Genomic DNA, 11,184 nt, shown 5'->3' with positions numbered 1-11,184 from the left:
GGGCTTGACATTAAGGCATGTCAAGACATCCTCTGGCAGGTGATTATTTTTCTGTGTTGGAGTTTGGAAGCACTCGTTTTTCTGCTAAAGTCAGCATCGATGCTGACTTTAGCTGACTTTGGCAAAGAAATTACCCACAGTTCATAGCGTTACCAGGGGAATGAGGGGGATCCTCCGAACGTCAATCATTTAAGTATGCAAATTAGTTATGTATCGCGGTTAGAATGTCAACAAACACAATAGTGCTTTCTCACTGTTCTCAAAGGGAGACGGAATGGAAGGATAGGCTATATATTTAATAACAATAATAATAAGGGAAATATGATGACAAATGACTAATGAGCAAAGTAAAAGAATATGGAAATGCAATTTATAATGAATAGTATTATATATGAATATTACAACCCCTATCACACAGGAAAGTGTATTTATGAAACTAATAATAAAACGATCAGCTTAAATACTAAAATAGACATGATAGACATGTCATGTCATGTAGGCACTGGCTGTGAATAAGGACAATTTTTATAAAGTGATGCAAAGTAATGGCGGACTCATCTTCAAAGTGCTGTCCCATTCCTTTCACAACAATTTGGAGCCCTTGCAACCTCTCACCCTCAAGCATTTACAGCTGACGTCACTAAAATCAATGAGGGTTCAGGGCTCAGGGATTGAGGGAGGCAATTGGGATTGGGCCTATATAGTTACCCACAATGCATTTGTCATACCATTAAAACAATATGGTGGCTGGTGTGTCCCTCTGCTCACTGTGCTCAGCTCACCTTACCTGCTTTTTACTACCGCTAACTTTACGAAGATGTACAGAAAATCGGGACGAACCTGTGTAGTTCATGGCTGCTCCAACAGTAGTGGCACAATTCAGCTTTGGAGAGAGAGCGAATGTGAAATCCACAGACCTCTACTTCATGACGAGTGTCCATGCCTCAGGCCATACGCTTTACACAGATTCCCTGGGCGTGCAGAGGACAGAGATGTTCGCCAGAAGTGGATCCAAAATATCAGCATAATAAAAGACCTTGTTCCCACAAAGAACAGCCAGGTAGGTTTTGGAAACGCTTGGTTAGTTACTCACTCATAATGTTAGCATATGTAGCAGCTAGCCCATTGGCCAGAAGGGCCGCTGTTCCAACGGGTCGGTTCCGAATCGATGGACCAGTCCGGTTGGATCAGTGGGCCATCCCGACCCACAGAGTTTGGGATCACATGTCCGGACCGTGGGTCACTGTAACTGTTTTATTCATTGATTTAATACTTTTAACAGTTTGCATGGACAAGCACAGGGAAGTGTAGCCCCTCTTGAAACCCTCGTAAAAGGTTTCTGACATTTGGATGTTTACCTTAAACGTCCAAATGTCAGAAACCTTTTACGAGGGTTCCAAGAGGGGCTAAGGGAAGTGCAGTATTGTTGATTGAATTATTAACAGATTGGAGAATTACAGTACATTTCAAGCACAACCAATACAAAACTGTTAACACCATAAAGCATTACACTTGTTTACAATAGGGGTCCATGTTCAATTCATCATAGTACAATAGTACCTTGGACATTGGACCAAAGTGAAAGCACTCACATTTTCCAAAGATTGTCAAGCCTTTTCCAAAATAGCAAAAGCTCACAAGGCATTGCATTGTATATGGGCTTTTTTCGAATAGTCAAAGTGTGACAGAGGGGTAGTCACGTCATATGGTGTTAGCCCTGGTTAAGACCAGCATGTGGCCGGTTAAGACTCAACCGTGGCTCCGACATGCGTTAGCCGGTTAAGACACATATGTGGCCGGTTAAAACTCACCCTTGGCTTCTGCATTCGGTTAGGCTTAGGTTAGAGTTTGGGGTAGGGTCTCAGACTATTGTGTGCAAAGGGAGAGAAAATGAATGAAGGACAACAGATGCTCATTTTCAAGGCTGCCATGATGATGAGGATATCTACAGCTACTGCTGCTGCAGCGAGCCCACAAGTATTTTAAATTTCATAAAAAGTTGACCAAAAGGACACAACTCTGCCTGGGCTTAAATGGAACCAAGTGAATGGACAGTGGCTGAATGTTGATTAGCTACGCCCTCTCCATGAAATGGATGTCTATGACATGAAATGAAACCATTTAGTGGGCAGTATTTGTATGTATTATTGAGTTATGTGTGGTACCAGTATTTACTATTCATCCTCATTATTCTATTTTAACTTAAGGTGTGTGGAGTACACTTCCCGGATGGCAGGCCAACGAAAGAGCACCCATATCCAGTCCTGCAACTAGGAAATGAAGATCATGTATGTTTAACTACTTTCTGCTTCAAATCGACAGTTTGATTTGATTGTTTTTGGTTTATTTTGAAAAAGGATAACTAAAACAATGTAAGCACAGTTTATTTTTATTTCCACAGGGGAGAATGCAGTCTGGTAGCGCCCCCTCAAGGCCAAACACTGACACACAAACTGATCCTACACGATCATTGTCATCCTATGACCTGGATGACAGAGATTCAAGGTTTTACATGGAAATAGGTATTGAACGTTTTTGCACACCCTCATAGCTTTTCTCCCACCTCCAAAGAATACCAAATTAGCAGTCCACGACCAGCTGTTACTTAAAGTTAAAGGTTGGAACTGCACTTCACACCCCGTGCTTCCTCTGTTTTACATTAAACCATTTCTACAACTTAACTCTACACATCAAAGTCTGTAGCGTCTATCTTTTAATAGACTTTAATACTTAAATGACTTACTTTAATAATTGTAAAGTAAGTAAGCTCTCCGAGCCATAATGTCATGAAGCCCGGCCGAGCCATGAGGCCCATAGGGCAGGAGCCTATCTCCTGTTTCTGTAGCATGAGGCAGCTTTGATGTGCAAGTACACCCCCTGGACATGGCGCTAGTATGTCGCAGGGACTTACCCCAAATCTAACCCTTGATGCTGAGTGCCAAGCAAGGTAGGCATTGGGTCCCGTTTTTAGAGTCTTTGGTATGACCCGGCCGGGGATCGAACCAGCCAGTCTCGAACAAGCCAGTCTCAGGGCAGACACTCTAACCACAAGGCCACTGAGCTCGTTTTTGGGGAGAATTTGGCTTAAACCAGTTTGCCTTACCTTTCTCAAATATTATAAATATCGTTATTCTTGGCACCACTAGGTCTCCAGTTATTAAAGTCCTTATTCAATGCCTTCATTTCAGACGAGTTTGGTGAATCCAGACTGCAGGTGAAGATGAACTCTCCAGACACAGCCGGGGACATTTCTATTAAACAGGAGGAACCTGAAGACCACCCACACCTCAGTAAGTTTCATGTGTCTTATAATTGTCTTTTTCTGTTGTAGAACTGACAGCATCTAATTTTCACTATACAATAACCAAGCAGGTGATCACATGGTTGCCTAGAGGTACTCTCAAAAGAATAATGCCTTCATGTTTCAGTGAAATGTATTCCAGAGCAACATGCATAAAGGACTACTGAAATATTTGTACAAAGGCCAAAACAATTAAGGAAATGATCACAGACTGTGACATACATGTAGCAACTACAAACTTACACTTACAAAGTCTTGTATTGTATTGCCCCCAATGGTTGTGTAATGTATTAAATGTTCACATCAAAATTGTTTGGAAGGGCCAGTGACACTCATCACAAAGACAGTCGTCTTCTGGAGCTCCTGATTCCTGGGTTTAACATTTTGCAGGGTTCAACATCTCCAATGTTGCCTCGGGTGACTCCACCATTTACTCACAACATGTATAGGGTATATATTGTTTTGTTGTATGCTGTATTGTTGTAAAGTAACTAGTTAAATCAATGTTTTATAGCTGCAATATGCAACACTAGATTTTTTTATAATGGGTTGAATCTAGAGTTGCAACAACCTCCGTTGACAGCCCATTCATCCAAATAGAAAAGTCAGAGCTGCTTGTTTTAAATGATGTTAAACTCACCAACATTGCAGCTGTAAGGCAAGATTGACTCAATCTGCAAAGAGTTTTTCAATCGGCAAAAAGGTCTGAGAAGCACTGGCATAAATCAATGACTAATGATGCTATTTGAGATCAAATGAATTGTCATCTGTATGAAATGCTGTCTTTGCATTGCAACTTGGATGGGTCATTGCTGTATCGTTGCTGCCATCCTCTGGTTAAACGTGGTACTACTATTAGTGTCAAATGCAGCATTGTGAGCTGCACCCCTAGAATTACATGAAGAATGAGCACCAGGCACTTGGTGGGCCCCTCAGTAGAGTAGTCACCCGGTAAAACCAGGTACCAAAACAGAGTGGGCACCAGGAATACTTTGTACGTTAACTATCCAGCCAGCATCATAACAACCCATTTGTAATGTCCAGATACAACAAGATCACACATAAAACTAAAGTATTATCGTTGCTGTTGGGAGGAAACCTCATAACTAAATTTTTGAGGTTTTTGGTTTTTTTGTTGGCATAAATCAGTGCTATTGAACACCCTTTACGTCTGTGTGTTGTTTTGAAAATATTGAACCAATGGAAAGTAGTAAAAAGTGCTTTGGACAAAACCTTAACTCCATTGGACCCTCAAAATGTCTGCTAAAGCAACTAACTCCACCACCTCTCCCCCTCTCATGGAAGTAATTGACAATATATAAACCAAGTTTGATGAGGCTGTATTGCTTTGTTTTAAAAATATAAGGTTTTCTTAATTTCCTGAAAAAAATGAACATTTTGGAGTTATGAGGTTTCCTCCTGACAGCAGAGATATATTATATACATGTGTATATAATCCAATATTACAAATATTGTTATTCTTGACAACTCTAGGTCTCCAGTTAAAGTAAATTAAATGTCCTTCATTTCAGATGAGTTTGCCGAGTCCAGGCTGCAGGTGAAGATGAACTCTCCAGACTCGGCCATGTCTATTAAACAGAAACCTGAAGACCACCCACTCAGTACGTTTCATGTGCTCTGTTTTTGTTTCTGTTGTAGAACTGTGACAATATCTAATTTTCACTACCATGTCATCATAATATGATACGTATATAGCTATCATTTAAATATCTGTGCAAATGCAATTCAAAAGGAAAACTGCCCCATATAACTATTAGGGGTGGGTGATATGACATTTCTGGCCGATATCGGTATCCAATATAATTAATTGCTGTTATGGCCGATAACCAATATAAACCGATGTCGATATGATCTAATTCTTTATTATAGAAGGGCGGCGGTGGCTCAGGGGTAGAGTGGCTGGATGATAACTGCAAGGTTGCCAGTTCGAGCCCGGGCTCCCCCAGAGTTAGTGTCGAAGTTTCCTTGAGCAAGACACTGAACCCCTAATTGTCTCCACCAGGCCGAAGGCATGGGGAGAGAGTATGTTTTGCACTCCGTCCGTGTGTGTGTGTGTCCGTCCGTCCGTCCGTCCTTCCTTCCGTCCGTTACGAGCTAATCTCCGGCACCGTTAACCTGGTCGATGCCAAACTTTGCACACACACTCCCTGGATGCCAACGATGAACCTCTGCCCCGCATTTTCCAGAACGGCCTGTTATAGCGCCACCATGAGGCAGCTTTTCACATTGTTTACCTAAAACTGCACCGATCTGCGTGAAACGTTGCATGCACACTCCCTAGAGGCCAAGGACAAACCTTTGACCTGCATTTTCCGCATCTGCCTTTTATAGCGCCACCAGGAGGCCGACTTTTGTAAAACACATTTTTGGATATTACTCCTCCAGATTCTGTCCAAAAATCGTTACACAGTATCTCTATGGTCATGTGCTCAAGTCGGATCTGTCCGATATTTTATATTCCATCCTAATTGGCTATAATTGGCTTTCACAGTTTGCAAGATTGCCCCGTTTTGAACAAAAGCCTCAAATCATGAATGCAGCATGCAATTTACGTCAAATCTTTCACACATTTTCTTACTAGGCTGAGGAATATATCCCACCCTTTTCACATTGGCCTGTTATAGCGCCACCAACAGGTTGATTTTTGCAAAACACATTTTTGGAACAAAATGCCTCAAATCATCCAATTGCCATCAAAGGCAAACATATTACTTATTTATATTACTCCTAAACATTTTGCCAAACATCTCACACAGTCCTATCCTCCTGGTGGAGACCTGTTCTATGTAAAGTGCCTTGGATAAAGGTGCTATATAAATGCACCATTTACCATATATCCTTCTGAAAAAGGCACTTCAACTTATAAAAAACGATATGATGATTAATTTGCCCGTCCCTAATAACTATACATGTGTGTATATCTATGTATGGTATGTCCACTCAAAAGTAGACAAATCACAGCAAGTCACTAAGAAGGACATGAAACGAAAGCCTTAAATGTCTGTTTGTTTTTATGGTGTGGCTCTGTATGAGGTGACGCGTCTTGAAATGGGTCTGTGAGTGTGATCTGTGTGAGATTAAACCGATTTTTGACAGGCTGTTTCTCAGCTTCATGATTTAACGTTAATTAACTTCTGGAACCCTAGCATCCTGACCCGTTTGCCTGTGGGCAATGGGCCGACCCGGACATCCCTTGTCAGCTTTAACCCATTCTGGGCGGGAACCCCTTTTGGTGTTAGCGTTATGCTTTAGCTATTGAAAAATAGCAGATCTACAAGCTCATAGCGCGGCACTGAGTGCCGCACTACGAGCTTGTAGGTCTGCTATTTTTGAAAAATCGAAGAACGACATAGAAACATAGCTTTTTCAGAAAACTTTCAGGATGTAGAAGACATTTTTAGAATCTGATCTCAGGTCAAAATGGGTTAAAGACAGGGACAGGCGGGGGAACCTGCGAGTTGCCATAACGACTACATTGTGGAATAAAAGAGAAAGATGACAAATAAAATATCTGGAATATTAACGGGGAAGCTGTAGGGCTGTATCACCATTTTTAACCTGGCGTTCCTCTTCTTCCCACTTCTTCCCCCATCGCTGTCTCTCTGTCCCTCTTGTCTTAGGTGTGATCTCCCAGTCTTCCCAGACTCCGGTCAAGACGAGCCACAAAAACAAACGTCGGCGGACTGTCAAAGGAAAGAAAGCCTACATCTGTAAACACTGTGGCAAGAGTTTCAGCCGATCAAGTGCGCTGACACGACACCAGCGTGTTCACACTGGAGAAAGACCTTTCCTCTGTGTGCATTGTGACATGAGTTTCTGCCAGCCAGATAACCTGATGAGACACCAGCGTGTGCACACTGGAGAAAAACCTTTCGTCTGTAAACATTGTGACAAGAGCTTCAGTCTGTTGGACTCCCTGAACAGACACCAGCGTGTCCACACCGGAGAAAAACCATTCCACTGTAAACACTGTGACGAGAGTTTCAGTCAGTCGAGTAGCCTGAGGATACATCAGCGTATCCACAGTGGAGAAAAAACGTGTCACTGTAAACAGTGTAACGCCAGTTTCAGTATGTTAAGTATGCTCAAAGAACACCAAAGTGTCCACGTCACCAGAGAAAAACCTTTCCACTGTGAACACTGTGACAAGAATTTCAGTCATTCAAGTCAACTGAAGACACACCAACGTGTCCACACCAGAGAAAAACCTTTCCACTGTGAGCAGTGTGACAAGAATTTCAGTTATTCAAGTCAACTGAAGACACACCAACGTGTCCACGCTGGAGAAAAACCATACCAGTGTAAATATTGTGACAAGTGTTTCAGTTCGTTGAGTCACCTAAAGGAACACCAGCGTGTTCACACTGGAGAAAAACCTTTCCAGTGTGAGCAGTGTGACAAGAATTTCAGTCATTCAAGTCAACTGAAGACACACCAACGTGTCCACACTGGAGAAAGACCTTTCCAGTGTAAACAGTGTAACAAGTGTTTCATGGTGTCTAGTCGTCTAAAGGAACATCAGCTTATCCACACTGGAGAAAAACCATTCCAGTGTCAACTGTGTGACAAGAGTTTCAACCACTCGAGTCACCTGAAGACACACCAACGTGTCCACACTGGAGAAAAACCTTTCCACTGTAAATTTTGTGACAAGTGTTTCATAGTGTCAAGTCACCTGAAGAGACACCAGCGTCTCCACACTGGAGAAAACCCTTCCAATGTAAACATTGTGAAAAAAGTTTCTTGCAGTCAAGTAATCTGAATGTACATCTGCTAGGGCATTAACATAAAAATCGATTAGTCGACTAGCAAAACGGTAGTCGACACTGTAAATCAAAAATCGAGTAATCGTTAATATTTTTAATATTTTTTATGATTTTCTTTTTTTTTCTTTTTTTTTTACAGCAGACATGCAGCTGTGAGCTCTGTTGTTTTGTTGGTAGTTCTCCAACTTAAGTACTAATCCATTCCTGGCTGATTGTTTTCATATCATATACAAGCCGACTGTACGTGGGTTTTGCCGTCACCGTCACTCGTGTAGGTGCGGTGGCACTGGCAGCATAATAGCATTTAAGACAGATTTTCAAACAGCATATGCCTCATACGCTCAATGGGGACAACTACAGTGTGTAAATACTTTTACTATTGGTGAGTTTATTACTGTAGTTTGTTCAACAAGTTAGATTGGAGACGTGTCGTCGTTTCGTCCGGTACAGTAGTGTAGCAGGAGTCCCTCGACTCCCTCCTCACTCTGCCCAATAATATCCAGTTTGGTGACAGTCAAACTACAGTAGCTCTTGCCGTGATTTCATGTTTATTTTTCTTATTAATCTTTCTTCATGCTTATCCAACAAAAGTGCAGGCGTGCGGCATTATTAAAAACAAACGGCTATGCCGCGCGATCATAGTTATAATAGTTGCGATGGAGTGAAGTAGTTGATCATCTGATTCATAGCCTGGCAAGCCTGCTAGCTAGCAAGCCTAGTATGTAATCATAACCTCCTCCTAGCTTGTAGCTCCTTCTAAAAACATTGTGGACTTGCAACTTTGACTTGACTTTTAACAGCTGATGTGAATTTCGGCCAATCAGAGCGGCATTCAGCGTAATCTAGTAAGAGAGTGGCGGCACTAGCGTTGACTCCCATTGTAACAATGGAATGCGGAAGTGCTCATTATATCTCAATGGGATAGTTCCAATGTTTGGAACTATAGCCCATAGCACCCGCTTTGTGGTGAGATCAAAGCGTGTCACCACTCTCTTACTATTCTACTCGGCCTGCATTCACCGGCTCTGTTTTGCAGTTAATCCTTCACTCGCACTGGCCGTTTCAGAACACGATGTTTTAATGCTTGATTGGATGGAAAAAAATATCATATTTTACCGCAGACTAATCGACTATAAATCGATTTTGATGGTATTCGTGTCGACTATAAAAAATCACGTTTGGTTAATGCCCTAACATCTGCGTGTCCACACAAGAGAAAAACCTTGAAAAATAGTGTGACAAGAGATTCACTGAGTCAAGTAAGTTCTCTGAAACGAGGATGTGGGGAAAAGGTTTGGAATTAATTAAATGTTTTGGAAAATGCTTCACTGAGTATTGTTTTTGGCTATTGAACTTGTTCATAAAAACATGTCTTACTCTGTGCAAAATGTATAACACGATGCAATGTAGTGTTGCGCTGCATAGGCTATGTAGGTAGTGGTGTAATGCATAATCATCAGTAAAAATATTTTTGAGTGGTGCAACCACTCCAAGGAACAGCAATGTCCGTGTTAACCTATGTGTTGGTTCACCTATGTGACTGAGTACCAGTAGGGGCAAAAGTGGCGCTGTTGTGCCAGAAACAGAGAGAGAGAGAGATAGTGCTGCACTGTTGCCTGCTAATGACAGAGAGGGAGAGGGGAGTTGCACCACTCAGTTCACACAGGTGTGATTTTTTCTTTAAAAAGACACCGGTGGGTGATCTTGCCTAGGATGCCGGGATACCCCACAGATATATGCACTTATGTCGGATTTAGATTTGGAATTTGTTACTGCTCAGGGCTTGACATTAAGGCATGTCAAGACATCCTCTGGCAGGTGATTATTTTTCTGTGTTGGAGTTTGGAAGCACTCGTTTTTATTAAGGGGTCGCGCTGCTGCCTCCTGCATTATGTGCAAATGCGAAACAGATGGCACGCAGGGCCGTTCAGTGACTTACGACGAGCGCTTCCAAACTCCAACACTTAGAAAAAGAATCACTTGCACAGAATTTCTTGACAGAAAGTCTACGGCAGATTGAAAGAGGATAATTCAAGCTTGGCCTAGAGCTGCAATGTTTGTGAGTTTGATCGTTTAATACAATTAGATCGCAAACACAAATTGGATGAGTGGGGAGTCAATGGGGGGTATTGCAACTCTAGATTCATCCCACTATAAAATAAATCTAGAGTTGCAAATTGCGGCTAGTGGCCATTAAACACAGACAATACACAACGTGTGTTTGATAGGTGTGTATGAGGCCTAACAATAAATCACAAATGAAACATCTGATTAGGCCTCAGTATCAACCCACGTCTCTAAATGTTTTGATGAATTGAACAAGGTGGACCCTCTTGTAAACAAGTGTAATGCTTTATTGGGTCGTCCACTCACAGTTAACCCTTAGACAGATTACTACTGGAAAACACGTGGAGTTTTGCATTAGTCTTTTCTGCCCTGTACGTGATTTTCCGTAGTTCTCTTTTTTTATTAATACCAATATATTAATTCGGTCCGCACCTCTGTATATAGTATTGAGCATAAATATCAACTACATTTCCCAGAATTCCCGTGTCACGTGACACACGTGTATGCTTTCCTATTGGAAACTGACGCCCAGCCCCCAGTGAACAGGGGGGTTGGTTGACTCCTCCGAGGTGGGCACTGGAGGAAGAGTTTTTCAGCCAGGTTTGCAGTCGCCGCAAAAAAAACAATCTGAAAAATGATCCATCCGTGTCCAGTGGCATTCTCCAGTCCCAGACCGTTGGCCGGGCTGCAACATCCACCCTCGCGGATTACACGTGTGCAATGTTTTTTCTTCTCCCCACCGGAGTTACCACCAAGGCTGATGCCTTCGCTAAAAGGTAATTTTATTGTATTCGAAAATGCCCTAATATGACATGTCTAGTAAGACGATCCCTATATTTGGCCCGAGCCGACCTAGTGCTGATATCAGATAGATGTGGTAGAACCATATATGGATAGATCTAACTGGTTTAGTCATCGTGACATGCATAGTCGGAGAATATATAACAAGGGTCGGTACTATAGGTGATCGACGTAGCTAACAAAAACATCTGATCAAATGAATGTATTGTACTGTGTCTTTGTGGGCCG

General features: G+C 42.1%; 1 protein-coding gene across 1 annotated transcript; it reads left to right on the top strand.

The window, feature by feature from the left end:
- The first annotated feature begins 748 nt into the window (after positions 1 to 748).
- On the top strand, positions 749 to 9,411 carry LOC306927434 (uncharacterized protein). The gene is made up of 6 exons (XM_079507177.1): positions 749 to 1,060; positions 2,208 to 2,288; positions 2,402 to 2,522; positions 3,189 to 3,290; positions 4,834 to 4,923; positions 6,943 to 9,411. The coding sequence occupies exons 1-6, from the start codon at positions 818 to 820 to the stop codon at positions 8,082 to 8,084; spliced, it is 1,779 nt and encodes a 592-aa protein (XP_079363303.1). The 5' UTR covers positions 749 to 817; the 3' UTR covers positions 8,085 to 9,411.
- Positions 9,412 to 11,184: the final 1,773 nt, after the last annotated feature.

This window comes from Electrona antarctica, assembly GCF_951216825.1.
Source record: "Electrona antarctica genome assembly, chromosome: 8".
In the NCBI taxonomy this organism is placed as follows: Eukaryota; Metazoa; Chordata; class Actinopteri; order Myctophiformes; family Myctophidae; genus Electrona; species Electrona antarctica.
The sequence above is the reverse complement of the archived record's forward strand: the minus strand, read 5'-3'. Positions and strand labels throughout refer to the sequence as shown.

Bases quoted from the DNA above. Each gene is read 5' to 3' on its own strand.
- LOC306927434 (XM_079507177.1), top strand. From the start codon at position 818: ATGTACAGAAAATCGGGACGAACCTGTGTAGTTCATGGCTGCTCCAAC. The intron at 2,289-2,401 runs GTATGTTTAACT...TTATTTCCACAG, and splicing joins AACTAGGAAATGAAGATCAT to GGGAGAATGCAGTCTGGTAG. The intron at 4,924-6,942 runs GTACGTTTCATG...CTCTTGTCTTAG, and splicing joins ACCTGAAGACCACCCACTCA to GTGTGATCTCCCAGTCTTCC.